Source organism: Curcuma longa, chromosome 3 (assembly GCF_044706935.1).
Source record: "Curcuma longa cultivar G26 ecotype Majalengka, Jawa Barat chromosome 3, ITB_CL_G26_1.1, whole genome shotgun sequence".
Taxonomy (NCBI): domain Eukaryota; kingdom Viridiplantae; phylum Streptophyta; class Magnoliopsida; order Zingiberales; family Zingiberaceae; genus Curcuma; species Curcuma longa.
In genome coordinates, this window is record NC_133863.1 from 20,519,799 (window position 1) to 20,540,257 (window position 20,459).

General features: G+C 36.7%; 1 protein-coding gene across 1 annotated transcript in view; it reads left to right on the plus strand.

The window, feature by feature from the left end:
* Positions 1-4,314: 4,314 nt before the first annotated feature.
* Positions 4,315-20,459, plus strand: part of LOC141823972 (vacuolar-sorting protein BRO1-like) — a 28,325-nt gene continuing 12,180 nt past the window's right edge. The window contains exons 1-5 of the mRNA XM_074711187.1: positions 4,315-5,056; positions 5,469-6,419; positions 7,357-7,446; positions 13,926-13,994; positions 15,382-15,522. Of these exons, the coding sequence (XP_074567288.1) occupies positions 4,391-5,056; positions 5,469-6,419; positions 7,357-7,446; positions 13,926-13,994; positions 15,382-15,522 (1,917 nt within the window). The 5' untranslated portion in view covers positions 4,315-4,390. The remainder of the gene's footprint in view (positions 5,057-5,468; positions 6,420-7,356; positions 7,447-13,925; positions 13,995-15,381; positions 15,523-20,459) is intronic.

Here is a 20,459-nt window from a genome sequence, read left to right on the forward strand (position 1 = left end):
TGTATTATGTTCTTATAAGTACAACTTGTAAGAGGCTTCTTTGCGTCTGAAAGTTTCCGAAAAAGAGGAGTTCATAGTGAAGAGAGCGATCTCATAGTGGACCCCCTTGGATTAGTAGTCTTAAGGAGATGGATACCAAATAAAATTTTAAAGTTGTCCATGTTGAGTCACGTTTGAATCAAGGTTTCACTGTGCATTCAAACGACGAGCACAACATCAAAACGAGAAGCGATCGAAGCTATCACCCCCTCTAGCTCGCACGAGTCCTAACAACTTTGTGTGTAGTCAATTGAACACTCCAATTAATTTCTTAGAGATTTTGCCTTTACTTGGCTTACACCCTATAAACCTACATAAGGCTATGAGACTTAGTTTAGCTATAAATTATGTTGATTAGAGTTATCAATTTGAGTTGGGTTCATCGAGTGACTCACCTCGTCAAATAATTTAAGTAAGTTAAATTAGAATTTTATTAACTCATTTAAATGCAGATCCAAGCTAGTTGACCCAATGCAGGTTACGGGCTGAGACAGGCTTGAGTTGACCCATAGATTGAAAGAAAAAATTTATTCCAAAACTTAAAACTAAAATGGAAAACTCAATAGGCTCGTGGATTTGGCTAACCTAATCTGCAATCCAAATTTAAAATTTTCAATCTTATATATATTTTTAATTTTTTAGTGGGCTCATGGATTGAATTGAAGATTTCTCAGTCTGTCAAGATGATAGGCCGCCTCATCCTTGTCATATAATGAGTTTTTGATGGATCGGTTCATCCCACCACGGATCGACCCATTTGACAACACTAATGCTCGTCAATAATTTTTAGTCCTTTGGATGCTTGAAGCTATCCTTAATCACCTTTTAATCCACCTTGTTGCAAGTTTTCAAATAGTCTAATTAGCAACCATACTCCACTTCACTAGAAATTTCTAATGCCTTGATGCTTGATGCTTCGAGTCATCCTTTGTTAATTACCCTAGAGTTCACTTCATTATGAACTTCTAAGTCAAATAGTACTATCCATCCAACTTAGTTACGTTATGTCAATTATAATAACTCAAACTACATCAAATCATTTCATATGCACTTTTCCAAATGCCCCCACAAATGGGCTCAATTGGTTCTTGCGTGAAAATGACCATAATAAAGTCAAGAATATATTCTCAACAGGTACAAAATATTTCATTGATTGTTTCACTTTCTCTTCTGCAAAAGGTGGATCCGCCACCTTAGCGGCCCCACACGGTCGACCCACGACCATCTGTGAGGAGGTAAATATTTCATTGATTGTTTCACTTTCTCATATAATGGACTATTGAGTCAGGATGAAATCTTCATGATTTACTTTTCTTTCAGATCATTTAAAATAGTACTGAAAGGACTCTAGATGAGAGTGTCATCTTTTGCAATAATATATATATTTTTCAAGTGCCTACCATCTTAATCTTGGTATGTAATGTACAATAAGATGAATATAATTTAATCTAAGTCAAAATATGGTTGGATGCTTATTAGGGCTGGTTCGGTACGGTATACCGAATTTTGTATACGATACCGTATACCGTACCGAAAATTTCGGCATAAAAAAATCTATACCGTTACCATACCGAAAATTCGGTATACCGGAATTTCGGTATTTTCGGTATACCGAAATACCGAAATACCGAATTTTCAGTATATTACACCGAAAATATTGAAAATTTTGGTATACTGATAATTTCGGTACGGTATTATACCGAAAATGTTGCTATACCGAAATACCGAACAATAATAATTGTGTACCGTTACCGATACCGAAAATTTCGGTACGGTATAATACCGTACCGAATTTTTCGGTATACCGAAATTTTCGATATGGACGGTAAATATCGGTATGGTATGTGCGGTATACCGAAAATTCGGTATTTTTTCCCACCCCTAATGCTTATTTATCATAACCATCCAATCAGTATAGAAAACCTTACGTTGAGCTCGATGGTAAGATTTCTATGTTAAATCATGTTTTGATGAAAACTTAGTTGATTCTCAAAAATATATTTTATAATTCTTTAAAATAAAGCTAGGCTAAATAGTTATTCTTACTTAAGATCGCTTCCAAATGAGTCACCAGATATCTGACCTTTATGTTGATGAAGTCACGCAGGATCTACGACCTGATGAGGGAGGATGGTGCTCCTCTGAAGCTACAGAGAGAAGAAGAAAGAGATTGAGAACGGAGGCCAGTGGGTGTGCTCTAGCGCAACCATTTCGATACTCAAGTTAGTTCCCTGGCCGATGATGGAGAAGAAGGAGAATTAAAGAAGGAAGTGGAGAAATGTTGATTGTGGGTGGATGTATGTACCTGCGCCTGCAAGAAACGGGGTCATTATATGGAGTTATCAGAGGAAACATCCCATTGACTGTAAGAGGATGTCACATTTAAGGTAAGGAGAATGTTCCATCACTGTGGTAGTTAAGGGTCCCATCATCTAGGTTTGGTACAGTCCAAGACCATGTTGTATTAATCGTGCTGTATTAATGGGGTAGGTGATATACCGTTGAGTACTTTATCGTTTCATGTGTGCCCACTCAAGTGGCGACTTGACCATATGAATGATGGAGTTGAGCTTTTTGGGTGGGAGTGCAAACTCAATAAGACTGAGCTGACTGAGAAGTCGACTTCTATCTGGGAGATCATGGAGTCAATGGGAGCTAAGCTGGTTGTGCACCGAATAGGTCACGGAGTCAATCTGACGCCGAGTTCAAAGCTCATAGCTCGAACACGGAGCTAGGTGGATTACAGAGTTGGGCACTGAACCGAACTAGTCGCGGAGTTAGGCATCGAACTGAGCTAATTGTGAAGTCGGAGTCGGATTTGGGCACTGAGTGGATTTGAGCATCGAGTGGAGTCGAATAGGTTGCCTCCTCTATATGGACCAAACCTTAGACTTTCCTGAAACAAAGAAAATATTGTCTACCTTTGAGATTAATTGAATTGAAGACTCAGATATCTAAATTATAAAAAAAAAACATATCATTTTCTTTATTTATATATATATAACTAAAATACGGTTGAATGTCTACAACATATTATATAAGTTTTAAAAATTATGTAATGCGTCCTAATAATCATAACATCTGTTATATTTTTAAAATTTTAAAATCTTTCTTAACACTCAAATTATTTTTCTCTTTTTAAATTTTCATTAAATTGTATAATTCAAGCTTGATTTTTTAGTTAGTACAATGGTCAAGAATTCAAATCTTCATCTTTGTAATTTTTTATATTTTAATTAAATATAATATGGGCGGCCAACTGAACAATTGTGATGCTTTGATTGACTTTTTAGTTGAATTCTTGTGTAAAAAGAAAATGATAATTCCAGTAGCCACATCTCTGGGGTGGTCGGTCCGATCCCACAGAAGTTTCCCATCGACCACCAGGGTAAATCGGGAAGCGCATACGGCGGCCAATCCAGATGCCCAGCATCCTTTGATTGCGTTCCCCATTTGGAGGAAAATTCCTACAAATACGCCGTAGCTGGGGATCGAACTGCGGGTCCTTGAATTACAATTCGGATGTCCTACCGTTGCACCATTGCCCTGGAGACTTGAATTCTTCTGTATAGGGCCGTAACGAGTTAAGTCCGATCAAATTTGATGTTCAAATTTATTTGAAGATAATCAACTCAAATTAAATCGAACATAAAATTATGAAGTTTAATTTTATTTTTTTAAATTTAAATTTGGTTTAAATTTGATTCATTTAAATCAGATGTTATTGAGCTCTTATATCAAACTTATTTAAAAATTTTATAATTATAAATTTATTTAATTAATTATTAAATTCAATAATATAATATAATTTTATTTATTTATTTTATTATTTTTAATTTATTTATCATATCGATAGTTCATAATTATTATTATGAATATTAATAAATTGAATTTTAAATTATTAATTTAATTTAAAGACTTATTTAAATTTATTTATTTTATATAATTGATTTGATATGTATTAAAAGAATATAAATAAATTTTTATTAAATAAAAAATCAAACTTACATATAACTAGAACCTAATATTCAACCACGACTAATGGACTTAAGCCACTTTCCTAACTAGTCGCTGAAGCCAAATGAACCGGGTTTAATTGAATCGTATGGACCGAAACCACACCACGAACATTTACATACGTCAAATGAGAACAAATGAAACAAAATAAAAGTCCCGGTCAAACCCAACAGACTTCTTTGGAAACCCCGCGAGTAAACGCGCGCGGTGCCGACGAAGTCCTACGGAGGAGTAAAGTCTCGTCCTCCGTCCTCGTCTGCGTAACTCTTCCCAAATTCCCAAATCCCACCCACTTCCCATCGCCGGCGACCCGAATCCGGGCATCCGAGGCCCGATGTCGTATTCGGCGGCCTCAAACGTATTGCTGGCGGTGAACGAGAAGAAGACGACCGCCGTCGATCTCTACCGTCCTCTCCGCAACTACATCGCCTCCACCTTCTCCGAGCGCGACGCCCAGGACGCCGAAGACGACCTCCAAACCGTTCGGAAGCTCCGCCTCGACCTAGAGGATGGATCCTCCGCTACTTCGCTCGAGCTCCGCCGCGACCTCCTAATTTCGTACTTGCGCGCCCTCGCCTCCATCGAGCCGCGCTTTCCCATCTCCCCCGACCGATCCCACGTCTGTTCCCTCACCTTCACCTGGTTCGACGCTTTCCGGCCTAATAAGAAGGCCGCGCTTCCCTCCATCCATCTCGAGAAGGCCGCCGTTCTCTTCAATCTTGGCGCCGTCTACAGCCAAATCGCCGTCGCTGCCGATCGGACATCAGCTTCGGGGCTTAAACAGGCTTGCAACGCGCTCCAGAGCGCTGCGGGAGCATTTTCGTTTTTGAAGGATCGTGTAGCGGCGAAGGCGGTGGCTGCTGGAGGGACCATCGATCTGTCAGTGGAGTGCACCGTAATGCTGGAGAAGCTGATGCTGGCGCAGGCTCAGGAGTGTTTCTTTCAGAAGGTTATCGGCGACGCAAAGCCTCCTGGGCTTTGCTCTAAGGTCGCTAGGCAGGTAAATTCGCAAGTCTCGGTAGGTTTCTTTTACTTGTCACTTGCACATTGAATTTGTGCTCTTCCAGGTAGTTATTCTTTCACTTACTATTCCTAATTCAAATAACCGCCCTTCTATTAACAACTTATAGAATATTTTTTTAATTGTGTGGATAGTCTAAATGATAACGATGGAAATTAGTGTGTAACTCTTGCATTTGTTAAGTTTCCATTGCTAGATTCCCAACTTTTTCCTTGCAGCTTTATTGTTTAATTATGTTTCAGATTATTACTTGATGCCTTCAGGATCATGATCTATTCATCATTGTACTTCGATTATAATTGTCACCTCTTACATATGCAAAATTTGCTGCAAATGGAAACAAACCTTTTAGCATGTTCCAGAACGTCAGGGTATTTAATGAACCTTGTAGGTTGGAATCTACTACGAGGAAGCTTATGCAGCCTTAAATGCTTCTCCACTCAATCAACACTTTGATCGCACATGGATGTCTCATGTGCAACTGAAGGCTGCCCAATTTTATTCTGAGGCTTGCTACCAATACTCATTAGAGCTTCACGAGAAGGAAGAGATTGCAGAGGAAATAGCTAGGCTCAAGATTGGTATTAGCGCCCTCACTGATGCAAAGAAATCTGCCAAGGGTGTTGCTTCTCCTTCACTTGACGCTGTTAAGAAACTAGATACAAATATGAATAATAACCTAGAGAGGGCTGTGAAGGAGAATGATCGGGTCTATCTTATGCGAATCCCAGCAGCTAGTTCCTTGTCATCTCTTCCTACGGCATCTCTTGTGAAGTCCACTTCTTTGGGAGAAGTTTTAGATGCTAGTGAGGAGCAGTTTTTCTCAAAACTTGTTCCTGACAGCCACACAAAGGCTTTTTCTAAGTACACTGATATGGCTGACAGCATCATCCGAACACAACTAGAGAAGCTACAGCATGGAAGCGAGATAACTAGGGTTAAGCTCAAGGAGTTGGACCTTCCAGATTCTATACTCTCATTGGAAGGTAATATTGGGCTGCCTTTGGATCTTAAAGAGGACGTTGAGGTAGTACAGATCAGCGGTGGACCTTCTGGGCTTGAAACTGAGATACAACAACTCAAAGACTTAAGGAGGATTAATCAGGAGCTGCTGGCTCAGTCCGAAGAGCTACTACAAAAGGAAGCAGATGCAGATGCACAGTTCAGGTCTCAGTTTGGAACAAGGTGGACTAGACCAGAGTCAAACACATTAACAAAGAGCATACAAGACAAATTACACAGATTTACTATAAATCTTATGCAAGCAACTGATAGTGATGCAAGAGTCGAACAGGAAGTAAGAGATACTGTAGAGTTCCTGGCAATTCTTGACCATAGACCGGTATGTATATTGTGATCAAACATTTACCCATCTATTAGGTGGATATGTATTCATAGCTTAGCTTATGTTAGATCAACTAATAATCATAGAATACTGATTAAATTGATACTTTCTTGACATTCCTTTGGATCACTATGGATTCCTGCTGTGTTTCCTGGTTATTATGTCAATATCTATTCATAGCTTAACATGTTAGATCAACTAATGACTATAGAACAATAATTATATTCTAACATGATTCTTGCTTGACATTCCCTTGGATCACTAAGGATTCCTTCTGTGTTTCCTGATCATCAATCACTATATGACCAACTTTTGTTACTTTGGTTTGTCCCTTAAATTAGATTCAATGATGACAAGATAAAACAGAACATGTGAATGATATGCCTGTGTTTGATTTTCATGTGTGTTCCAGAAGTATCTATAATTACATATGCCATTTATCAATCGCAGAACCAAGAGGGGCTAGGGCCCTCCACCCCCAAGTTATAATTCTCCCCTTTAGTGTTGTTTTCATTGAAAACTTTAAAAGGGCATATATATAATTATGTCATTTTCCACCAACATTTGTTTTCATGCAACTTGCGTGCTATGTTTATAGTTCTATGAGGAGAGGTAGATTTGCGAACGTGATTGCTATGCGTGTGCACATGCTTGCTACCCTTGAGTTTATACTTTGTTACTTTGTTGATGACTTGATAATAGTTGACACATGTATTTTTTGTCAGTCTGTTACCATAAATACAAATATGTGTAGGTTATGCTGGTATGAATCTATGATATAAAGTTCAACAAAAATAAAAAAAAACCTTTTTTTTGTATGGATTTTCACATATGTTGGGAATTCTGACAGTTTTCTTACATAAAATGATATTGTCTTTTGAGGAATTAGAGAAGAGACTAGATTAATTCTTGTGAACTTCTTGCTATATTGCAGATTGAGTCCACCCTTCCAAGTCTTGCTAGACCTATCATGTCTTTAGATGGAAATGAAGATTCTATAGTTGGTGCCCTCAAACAGAGCTTGGTATAGATTTTTGAATGTTGGATTTATAGAAAAATTGCTAATTTCTCCAACCAGTATCTCTAATTTTCTAAGTTATCCTTGACATCAATGTTTTTTATGTGAACATGTGCTTTCTTTTGTTAGGATCAAAATAGATAACTAGAGGGGTGTTGTGGGGTGGAGTAAATAGATGTAAAAAAAAAATTTCTACAAAATTTCACATTTGAATTTAACATTTAGTAACAAATGAGTCGTTTATGTTATGTTGTGTGATAACAAGGGGTTTAACATTGTTTTAAGGCTTATCCTACTCCATACCCCTTGTCGCTTTGACATGATAATCCCCAAAATAAAAATACGTTAATAGAGTTGAAGTAAGGCACTCTTATAGAGTTTTAGTAAATTTGGAACTCTAGGTTTGTTCAAGTACAATATTATCTCTAGCAGCCCTAGAGATTTATGCTTCTCTAATAAAAGATAAGAAATTAAATACACAAAGGAATTTTTACAAGCTCAGTCTCACCTTAAAAGATGCTATTGATTACCGGGTGAGAAAAAAGTTATGAACCAAGAGATCTTTTTGAGCGAGGAAGACTTTACATCGCAAGGGAATCTTGGAGAAAAGCTTTGCTCAACATCCATGAAAAATGCATAACACGAGAACCGATGAACAAAACCCTTTAAAAATCCCCATTAATCGAAGGATCCAATGTATGCATTTTTGCCACAGGTGGACATATGCGATGACCGACTTACAAACTTGGTTGAGACACCTTGAAAAAGTTGTGAAGCTCAATGTTACAAATATGTCAACCAATATACAACTTGGTCAATACTTAGAAGTTACAGTTTGATTGTGTACCAACCAACCAACATGCATGATGGTTGACACTCCCATTGAATAAAAAAGAAGTTCATTTCAGCTTTCTTATTGACCCTCCAAGACCCAAGGATAAACTCAAGTCTTGAAATGACTTTTTGGGCATTTTTGAAGTTCAATGTCACTTAACAACTTTGACATTACCACAACTATAGGTACTACTAAAATCGTAGATAACCTTGAAAAATCAATGCCACGTGTGACATGACTTCCTTGGAAAGCTCTCTTACTAGATAATTAAAATCTACCTAGAATAAAAGCAACAACACAATCTACCCAAAATTACATTTTAGTATTGAAATCTTAGGTCTGATTGTCAATCTTGATGGCATCTCTTCGAGGTTGAAGCTTTCCATGCTTCATACTCCATCCTAAAGCGTATCCCAAGCTTGCCACATGGTCTCTGAAGTGGTGTTTCACTTTTGCATTTTTTCCTAGAGTGATGCATTGGGTTCTTAGTTAAATTTATAATGCTAATAGTATCACACAAAACTTGAACATTTCTATAGTATAGGCTAAAGTCTGGAAAGCTTAAAAATCATCTACAACAATTATGCTATACATTCTTCTATTGACACATGTTTAGCCTGGTGGAGGATAATGCAACACAATGTTGCTTCTGGCTACTCTAACTCATAAGAGAGACACTAAAAAATTGACACATGCCACTGTTCCTATCAAATTAATTCAGAAAATCAGAATCAAGTAATCCACCAGCTTAACAAAGTTAGTATTTCCATACCAAAGGCCCACATTAATGTGTATTCTTAAGATGTTTCAAGATATTCTTAACAACTACAAAATTAGACTCTTTGGAACAAGATTGATACTTAGTGCATAATCCTTTATATCATTGAACCACTACTTTTACCTTCAGGGTTGTTATCCAACTTTGTACTTTATACTATTGGTGTCGATAATTCTTTGACAGTTTCTACCCCAAACTTCTTCATTAGCTCCTTTGTCTATTTTCTTGATAGATATTACTTCCCTCCTTGGTTTGCTTCACTTGTAGGGTCAAAAAGAAGTGTAGCTCACCTATTAAGCTTATCTTGCACTCACTTTCCATGAGAGCGATAAAAGAAGATTTTGTTAGTGGAATCAAATATAATATCATCAATAAATATTTAAGCAATAAAAATATCACTATCATTAGACATAATAACCTCTTTTAAAATCATTTAAAATCAAAATATCTGAAACTCTTTTATATCAAGCTTTAGGGACTTTTTCCAAACCATACAAAATGAAATCTTTCAACATATATTTGAGCAATAAAAAGATCACCATCATTAGACTTAATACTATCTTTTATAATCATTTGAAATCAAAATATTTGAAAGTGTTTTGTATCAAGCTCTAGAGTTTTTAAACCATACAAAGTCTTTTCAATTACTGACATGATTTGAAAATTTTGAATTTTTGAATCCTGGTAGTTGTTTAACAAATAGTCAGTAATGAAACTATTTAGAAAATTTGATTTGACATCCATTTAAAAAAGTTTAAAACCTTTAAGATCTAAACACATCTAGATTGGCTCGAGACATACTACAGGGGCGTATGTTTTGTCATTGTATAATCCTTCCAGTTGGTTGATGTCTTAGGCCACTAATCTAGTCTTGTCTTGGACTACCCTTTTTATTTAGTTTATTCGTATAGACTTAACAAGTACCAATGAATAGGATAAGTATTAGGTGTTAGGGCAAATTTTCTGATTTTATCTCTCAAATTGAGCAAGTTCCTCATGAAATGCAATATATGTGTCTAAATGCTTGTGGTATTAGTGAATTTTTACTCCATGGGTTATATCTCTCATTGCTTCTCTAAGTTTGTCTAAGTGGATATTTTAGGTCTTGCTTGTTGGTCCTTGAAAGTGTTTGCTATGGATCATTCTTGTCCTCTTACTTGGGCGCATTAGGTTTCTCTTTTTCTCCCCCTTGATTGGATCCGCTTGAACTTGCTCCTTGTTCTTTAACATCCATTCTTGGATGCTTTTTGGCCACCTATTCTTCAATATCTTTATCAATCAGAGAGGGCCTAAGATAGGCTTATGTAGATTTATTAATAACAATGTTGGATGAACTCTTCAAGCTCAAGCGACAACCTATTGTGAACACCATAAGCTTTGCTGAGAGTATTAAACAAATATAGCTTGATCTACCTTTTTTCAAAATTTTCATAGATGGTCATTGCTACTTGGAATGTATAGCTTATAACCAAATATCCTAAGGTACCTAATTGAAGTAACTTTTTATATCAAAACCCATGGGGATTTTTTTGACAAAATTAGATGCAAGTAAATTTTATTTTGATCATAGCATGCAGTACAAGAGGGTTTGATCCAAAAATAGCTCACTAGGAAATTTCATTAAGCATAGATTTGGTCATCTTTTGAAATGCATGATTTTTTTTCACTCCATGATACCATTTTGTTGAGATGTTTTTGGAGCCAAAAATTTGTGCTATTATTTATTAGCTTTGAAAAAGTTTTGAAGTTTGAACTTCTCAAATTCTTCATTGTGCTCATTATAGATTCGGTTTCATGGTGCTCATTATAGATTTGGTTGATTTTGATACCCATTTCATTTTCAACTCTTATAAAACTCAATAAATATTTTGAGTCTTATGCTTTTGACTAACAAATAATGTGCATGCAAATCTATTATAACTAAAAAATATTTACTACCACCTATTGATGCAATGCCATGTGAATGTATAAGATTTAAATGAAGTAGTTTAAGAGTATATGTGGAGCCTATCATGTCCTTAACTTTATGGGAATATTTGGCTTGTGTCTTTGGCATGTGTCACAAATTTTATCCTTGATGTACTTGGTCTTAGGTAACTCTCTCACCAACTTCCCTTTGAATAAAATTGCTAATTACTCCATGTGGATACGTCAACCCTCGTTGCCAAAGTTATGCTTCCTTTTCTTTGGTCATGAAACTCTTAGTAGAAACATTATTAATTGTCATATTGTGATTTCGACGTCCATCTAGAATAGTGTTGCCATAATTTGAGTAAGCACTTGGTCATGCCTTGTACTAGTAAAATTTTATGAATAATAAAGTGGAGCTAACTCTATGTTACTATATCCAATTAAATTTAATTCTTTGTTGTCTGCATATGAAATATTACCTCGATACTTATATTTTAGGGTGGAAAACTTGCTCACATTGTTAGATATATGTCTTGAGCACCAAGTATCCAAGTGCTACTCATCTTTGCAAGCTTGATCCTTAAGCATATCTAGCAAACACAATTATCTTTTTTGGTACTCAAAAGTCTTTGGGTCTGGAGGGCTTAGTAAAATATTTCTTACGAACCCAAGCCTTGACAATTTTTCTTCTAACCATTCCTCTAGTAGTATTTTTATACATGAATAGACCATTTGATGTGTTACTAGATTAAGATATACTTCTATTAATTAAAGAAATATATCATACTTCTTTTTATTTTGGTCTATAATCTATACACTAGATTTCTATAAACGACACAATTCTAATTATTATATTAAGATACTTGGAATCTACCATGAACTTTTTCAATGATTCCTAACTTTTTCACTTGCTCATTTAATGAAAGATTTTCCTTCTACGTGCTTTTCATCTTGTGAAGAATCTTGCTCATTGCTCTTACAAGTTACTTGAGTGAAGATTCCTTAGCTTTAATGCCTTCTAACTCCTTTTGATGCATTTTTTACCTTATCCTTAGCCTTAGATAAAAATTTAGTTAAATTAACTAGCTTTAAACATCTTATCTATTTTAGGAGAATTTACCTCTTGGTTATTGTTGAACTTGCTTGAGGAAGATTCCTCACTTTAGTGCTAGAGCTCTCAAGTCCATCATTAGTGGCCATCAAAGTAATATGGTGGGATATCGTAGTAGTGTTTCCTCATTGGATGAGTTATTATCCCAAGTGGTGGTCAAGGTTCAATGGTTTGTGCATTTTGACGGTGCCTTATCACCGGTTGATTCCGATGCAATGCCATCCCATGTGGCCTTCAATGTCTTTTTTCTTCTTCTTGCTTTTTCCCCTCTTGCTTCTTTAAGACCAAACACTCATTCTTATAGCGTCTCTTCTTATGACACCCAAAAGAAGTCTCGTTTGCCTTTATATCATCAAATTCTTCCTTCCTATCCTTTTTCTTTCTTAAATTTTTTCTTGGGGTTCTTGAAAAGTCTCCCTACATTTTTCTTGCTAATGTTTTTGTTCTTCCTTATCAACTTCATATAGGCTTTCTTACATAGTGTGTCATCTCATTTACTTCATCTTTGTTGCTGTTAGACACAAGACTCAGATGATGATGATGATGAATCTACATTCACCATTGACACCATTGAGGTTCATAGAGGTGTCCGAGGGAAATCTTTCAGAACACATTGAGCCAAGTCGATGTTTTAACCTATTCTCCGATAACAAATACCCTATTATAGATTTCTTTATAAGTTGTTCGTGCATTTGACGGATCAAATGACTCTTCATTTCTCATCTTAAAACTTGTGGTATGGTTCATCAATAGACATCTCTTTACAATTTTTGAATCTAAGGTGCTTTCATGAAGCTCAATTAACTTCCAAATAAATCCTTAGTATTTCTAAAGGCCTAACCATGTTGCACTCGCCCATGGAGGTTCCACATTGCAAAGTTATAACTACCTTGTATTTGTTTGAAATTTTCTTTTTTGCTTTCTATTTCATCAGATTGACTCAACTAGAATACTATTTTCATCCACTAGGAGCCTTAGCGCAACAGTAAAATTGGTGCTGTGTGACCTAGAGGTCACCGGTTCGAGTCACGGAAACAATCTCTTGCAAAGCAAAGTAAGACTGCTTACAATAGATCCTTCCCTAGGACCTTGCATTGGCGGAAGCTTCGTGCACCGGGCTGCCTTATAGTGTTTCATATACTTTAATGATGTTGGAGCAAATCTTGAAGTCAATTATTAGGTAAAATTCTGCGCTGCTCTTCTAATAGCTTAAATTGATTCCATAGGGAGACCATGGTGTGAATTGTGCCTTAGGATGTGCCATTTATATTAATTTATCAAATTTGGAGCAGTACCTATATGTCATAGAAGGGAACAACTATAACCCTATTTCATGTAAGCAATGAGTGTCCATGTTGCACAAGGAATAGCTTGTGAGCACGAGCAATGTGAGGGAGCAGGTAAGGAAAGGATTGTGAGAGGAGGCTACACATATCAATGACCTCCCCCTTAGAAGTAGTTTTTCAAACTGTAACCCCTACAAAGAAGGTTATGATACTAGGTAGAATTGGGTGTAGGAAATGTTATATATATGAGACAATCATTATATATTTATATATATAGGCTCATGTAAAAATCCTAAACTTAAAAAAGAAATACTAATGTGAGACTAAATTGACTAGACCAATAATCCTTTTAATCTAATAGCTTTAATACTCATTTGGTATCTATTCTGAAACTACAGTAAGACTTGGTGCAAATTCAGATTTTGGTAATATTTTGATTTTCCTAACATCCTGAAATAGTAGAGTAAACAATTGGTAATATATATATATATATATATATATATATATATATATATTTTATATTTTACGATTCTTATTTGTCATGACACCTGCTTGTACAATCAGAGGCAATTAGAGAATTTAGGAGCAGAAAGGGCAGGCCTTGAAGATATGCTAAAAGAGATGAAGATGAAGGTGAGAGCTACTCAGAGATACTGTGCCTCTCATTTCACATTTATTATCTTTCATCTTGTTGAGTGAAATCCATTTGTTTTGTGCAAGTTTGAAGTTCATTTTTGTGCAACCGTAGCATTCTATCTTTCTGTGTTTCATATGTTAAGTTGATAATGGTTGTATATACACAGTACCATTGTATTCTATTCAGCATTGATCATGGGGAGCTTGACAATGGTATGTTTTGATTTAGTTTTAAGAGGGAAGTTTCTGACAAATTCATTATCCCGTAAATCAAATCACAAGCTTGTATAAATTAACCTGTTGACGACTTCAAGTGAATGATTCATTTTAGTCAATTTGATAAAATTAATGAGAAGACCATTGCCATCAGAGGCTTGTTTGTTTCATGTAAACTATTTCTGCTTGATTTTTTGGAAAAAGAAAAGAAAGAGGAGATTGAGAAAGGAAAACAAATATTTGATATCATTTTTGACACCATTGCATAACAATTTTTTTTTCTGCTCAAAAGATGTTGATCTTACCCAAAAATAATATAATTCTTAATATAAAAATGTTGAAAATGGGGGGAAAAAAATCAAGAAATGGGATAAAATTATTTCCATTCCATAATCATTCCTATGACAATGTGCAGTTGCTTAAATTGCCTGAAGAAATGCATTTTCAGTATCTCTTGGTTCTTCTGCAGGACTGTGTACTGTCACTATGCAGGTGTGGTACTTTAGTTCATTTCTCTGCAGTAGAAGTAAAAGGGATAGTAGGGTAGTTTCAGTGTTCTTACTTTTTAGTAATTTTGTGTGCTCAAAGGTTCATTCAATTATTCTCCAATTGGTTCATCTTTCATGAACATGCCTTGACATGATGAGTCACAGTCGATATATGATATATGGTGCGACGCCAGCATATGGCATGAGCATGATAGTCTAATCCACCTCAATGAACTTAAGATGTAGGAACTTAATCCATGTTAATGAACTTGATCACTATTGGCCATTTCTTTTCCTCCATTTTCCTTTGGAAGCAATCACTCCATTTTCTGGCTGTTTTTTCAAGCTTATTGATAACTTTTTTCATTGTGCAACTTCAAGGTCATACTCAGCCAACTTGAATATTGCTGCCCTTTTTTTCCCAACATACTGTTTGGCATTCTGTTTGTATCTATTATTCTTTATTTTTAGATTCTCTTTGCAACAGACTATTATGTTTATTTTTTATTGAATGATGTGGTTAATTTTTAAGATGAATAATGTAATTAATTAGATGTTTGTTTCCTGATCAGGAGCTACTTGGATATTTTGCTGTATCATATTTTGTAAAGTCCTTTTCATTTATGAAGTTTTTGCCTACTATAGTATTTATTTATTAACCAAATACGATTTTGATGCAGGATAATATTCTGCCAAAACTGATGGCAAGTACTGTATCACAAGAGGATCTGTTCAAGAAAGAGATTTCTAAGTATGACCAAATATGTGAAGAAATTTCCCAAAATATTAATGCACAGGAGCAGTTACTCCTTCAAATTCAGGTAATCGATTGTATATCACTCAATAGCTCTAGTATCATGGTATAAGTTTCTGCCTCTCCATTGCTATAGGTTTCGTTATGCACTATGATTAGGTTTTTAGATTGTGTTCTGAGCCTAGAAGCAGTGTCAGAGAACAATTTGTGGAGCAGGGTAATGGTTGGTAAATTGGTCTATAAATATTTGAATTTGTTGACTAAAATCTGGCATTAACAAGCATCATCCAGTTTTCTGAATATTTATGAAAATTACTTGGGCTTTTTCTTCACTTTGCCCTTAATATTTTGAGTGGTCGTATTGGACCTTAGACATCCGTACTCTTGCTCTACAGCGCACATCTTGGGATCTTACATAATGCATGAAAGAGAGAGGGGGAAGTGGGAGGAGAGAGAACTAAAAATCCTTTAATTTGCCTACATTGCAGTACCTTGAACATGACACAGGGTACTTTGAATTAGGCAGTAATAAAAGAAACTGTGTCAGAAATTAATCTACATTTTGGCCATTACTATACTATAGCTCATTATTAATTAAATCATATTGTTTAACCCTATCACATTGAAGTAAGGAAGGAGAGGAGAGGAGAAAGGGACAAATCACAATTGCAGTTGTGGTGGAATCAAGGTGAAGGGAAAAGGTCTAGATGAGGTTGAGAGGCAGATCATGATGGTTGTAATGTAGATGATGCAAAACTGAAGTAATTTTAAAGAAAATAAATTAGAGATTAATTTTTTATTGTTAGTATTTTTCTTTATTTATAATATCTATTTTCACATTTGTTGTCGAATCAAGTTTATAAAAGCAGTCCAGAATTTTGTAATCAAAATTTGAATTAAAACAATTTTCAATTTGAATTAAAAGAGTCTTTCTTTGGCTCTTCACTTCATCAACTTCATTTCAAGTTCTTGGGTGTTTTGAGATTTTGATATTGGAGCTGCATCAATTAGTATCAGAGTTAAAACCTGGTGCTTTGATCTCAATACTAGTTATCACTTTCATTCTTCATTATCTTTAAGTTTGAGCTTGACCCCCATATACAACTCTTCCCACGGTTGCTCTTTTTTTTTTTTTTGATAAGGAAAATGAATATATCATAGTAAGTCCAGAGTATAATACCTGATGATCTATAGTATCTCATGTCTGACGTAATGTCAAATCAGAAAATACTCCTAATGATCCGTAAACATGGATTTGTACATTTCTAAAAATCTTCTTTCTCCAACTGTCTCTCATCAAATATACAACTATTCCTAGCTCTCCTTATAAAATGTATCAAAGCCGATATTGCAAGGCGTCTGACTTTAGTCAAGAGACGACCTCCTCTGAAGAAACGCCCGAAGACTCATAACATTCACTGGTAGGTAGACATCTCTTGTCCCATGTGTAACCACTTTCGAATCCTCTACCATAAGATTGCTATAGGAGGACACTCAAAGAATAAGTGCTCCTGCGTCTCCATCTCTCGCCTATAGAAGACACAACACCGATCCTCCAAATAGTCCAGTCTGTCTCTGGTGGGAAGTCGCTTCAAAGTCAGCATCTAAAGCGTAACTACATGGCTAGGCTGGATGTAGGGTTTTCACACTGTCCGCACCTAGGGCTTCTTAGGACTGGTATGCCTAAAGAAGTAATAAGCCCTAGCCACACCTACATCCTGCTCAAACTAATCCGCCAACCTCTGCATAGCACCTGTCGACGACCCAATAATCGTAAGGATAAGGTCACAGATCTGCAACAACTACTTGATCAACAGAGAATTCGAGTGCACGATCTCCTAAGTCCATATGTCTGCCCGGCTCAAGTAGATATTATGCACCTACTTGATCCAAAGAACATCCTCCTTTGCCTGTATCCGCCAAAGTACCTTGGCTAATAAGGCAAGGTTCCAAGCTTTAAAGTCGCGAAATCCTAGTCCTTTTTCTTTAGGCCTGCATATATTAGCCCAAGACACCAAGGGGTGTTTGGATATCCATATAAAAGACCTGCAGATGCTGTAAATGAGACCAATAATTCCAAGGGGAATAGATAATATAGAGAGCCAAAAGCACTCCACTCCTTGAAAACATCGAAGTGATGAGCTGTGCCTTTCCTGCATATGAACGTGTCTTTGGCCAATAGTTAATCTGTCGTACTAAGGAATCAAGGAGTGGGTTATAGTTCAAAATTCGTAGACACTCAACAGCAAGCGGTATCCCCAAATATCGAAAGGACAATCCCCTCCTGGAAGCCCGTAAGAGAAAGATGTCGCAATCACATCGATTCATCTACTCTAGCTAAATAAATGTTCGACTTCCGGTGATTAACTTAAAGCCCTGTGGTCACCCCAAACATCTGCAAGCAAGAAGATAAAGCTCCTATTGATACCTTATCCCCCAATTGAATAATAATAATAAGTCATTTGCATACGCTAAGTGCGCTAATTTGAGGTGACCACATCGAGGATGAAATTTGAAATCTGATCTGTCCATGCGCTGCTATATCTGTCGCTCAAGGATCTCCATATAAATACCGAATAAGTAGGGGGAGAGAGGGTCTCCCTGTCGTAGCCCTCTGAAGAATCCAAAAGACCCCCCATTAATGGCCAGAGAGAATGACGGAGTGGTCACACACTCCATTAACCAGGATATAAACTCCATAGGAAATTGAAGACTAATAAGTGCCTCACGCAGAAACTCCCAATGAACTGAATCAAATTTTTGAAGGTCAACCTTCATAATGCATCTAGGGAAGATGCGTTTCCTGTGATACCTCTGGAAGAGCTACTGTGCTAGAAGGATATTGTCTGTAATGAGACGCCCCTGTACAAAAGCTTCTTGAGATTGATGAAGTACCCCTCCTACTACCTCAAATAATTTCGAAGCCAATAACTTAGAGATGACCTTGTAGAATACCGTATAGTAGGAGATCGGTCTATAGTCTGTCACCTTGCTAGCATCGGCTGATTTCGGGACAAGCACAATCAAAGTGTGATTCCATCTTTGCAATAATCTCACTGATGAAAAATTCCATAACTGTAGCAGTGAAATCTGACCCCACAATGTTCCAAGAATGCTTGAAGAACTTCGAGCTATACCCATTCGAGCCTGAAGCCCTATGATCTCCAATATCAAATAACACCTGCTTTATCTCCTCTGCTGTAGGGAGTCGCTCCAAGGCATTATGCTGGTCCATATGGACATGCTGGTTGAATGTCATGCAAGAGTGAGGAAAATCCGTTGTGCGACCTATAGTCTCCCCAAACTGGTGATGGAAGTGATTCGTGAAAACCTTGACCAGCTCTTTAAATGATTTTGTAAGACTACCATCTGACTTCTTCACTGCAATGATCTCATTACGTTTGTTATTATGCTTTACCAATACATGAAAAAAGGAAGAGTTCCGGTCCACATGCTTGAAGTAACCAATTTTTGTATGTTGCATGGAGAAGGAATGTTCTGCAGCATTTAGACGAGTTGCAGTTTGCTACAATTCCTTATAATCCTCTATCATATGACCATGCAACAGTTCATCACCTTGTGCCTCCTCCAAGCGCGCTTGAGTAGCAGCAACTCTGATAGATATGTGCTGATAATGCTCATGCTTAATCTCTTCAAATATGATTTCAATGTCTTTAAGATATGTGAGAGCCCATATTGTTTGTTACTTGGTTTGAACTGTTGCTTGTATTCTACCCATTTTGTCTCTACTAGTTGTGAGAATGAGTCATGTTGGACCCATATATTGAAGAATTTGAATGACTTCTGAATACAAATTCCAACACCCAAGATAGATACTAAACATGCTGAGTGATTTGATAAACAACCTGGAGGTGTGAACTCTACAAAGCTTGGCTTCTAGTCATTCCCTATTAATGAGTGCTCAGTCCAGTTTGCTACATATATTATCATTTGCCCATGCGTATCTGCAAACCGTATACAATAGATCCTCCATTCCGGCAAGGCTTACAAAATTCTGAAAATTTGCTATTCAGTTTTGAGTGATTGGTAACCCTCCACACTTGTCCTCAGCGGATAAGTAAGAATGAAATCCCCAAGGACCAGCCATGACATCACCGTATCTGTGGAAATCTATTGAAGCCTCTCCCATAATGCCTTCCTTCCCACCATAGTAATCTGGCCATAGACAAACGTAACCGCAACGAGCTTATGTGACATCTTGCAACAAACTTGACAATGAACGAATTGCTCATGCCACTCATCTCTAAATAAACCCTCTGGTCATCCCAAATCAGTAGTATTTGGCTCCTACCCCTTTGTTATCTTGTTGTTTCACTTGTAGTTGTTGGAACCGATGTGTCTTTAGCTTTTGATAGCCCTCATCCAATAGCTTTGTCTCCAACACACCCAATACACAACTTCGCACTGCAAAAGAGGGACTCCATCCCCTTTTGCTTAAGGCCTTTGTTGAGGCCTCGAATGTTCCAAGAACCGATCTTCATGTGACTTGAGACAACCTATGCCGTCCATTGGTATGTGGATACTGCTGTCCGTTGTTTGTACTACCCAGTCCTGCAGTATGTTCGGGTCCTTGTTGTGTATCATACCCATCCATGGCCTTGGCTCTTCTTTAAGTAGGTGCTAGTCCAATTCCCATGTCTTCTCATCTTCGTGCATCACCAATCTCATTACTATCATTGCTTAAAAAAAATTGTTATTTTTTACCATACCAAAGTAACAAATTAAAAGAAAGGAAAAAAAGTTATGAAAAAGTGGGAAAAAGGTTGAGATTAAAAGAGAGAGAAATATTATTATAAGAAAAAGGGTGAAAATGGTACTATAATAACTTTTGTGTTGTTCTCGTCGTATTGCCACCACAACCATTGATGGCGCCACCATAAAGATTTTTGCTGCTTCTGCTTGCTTCCCCTTCCACCCTACTACTGCTCACTAGTCTCACCTCATCTCATCAGGCGACTCTTTGTCACTTGCCCCATATTGTTT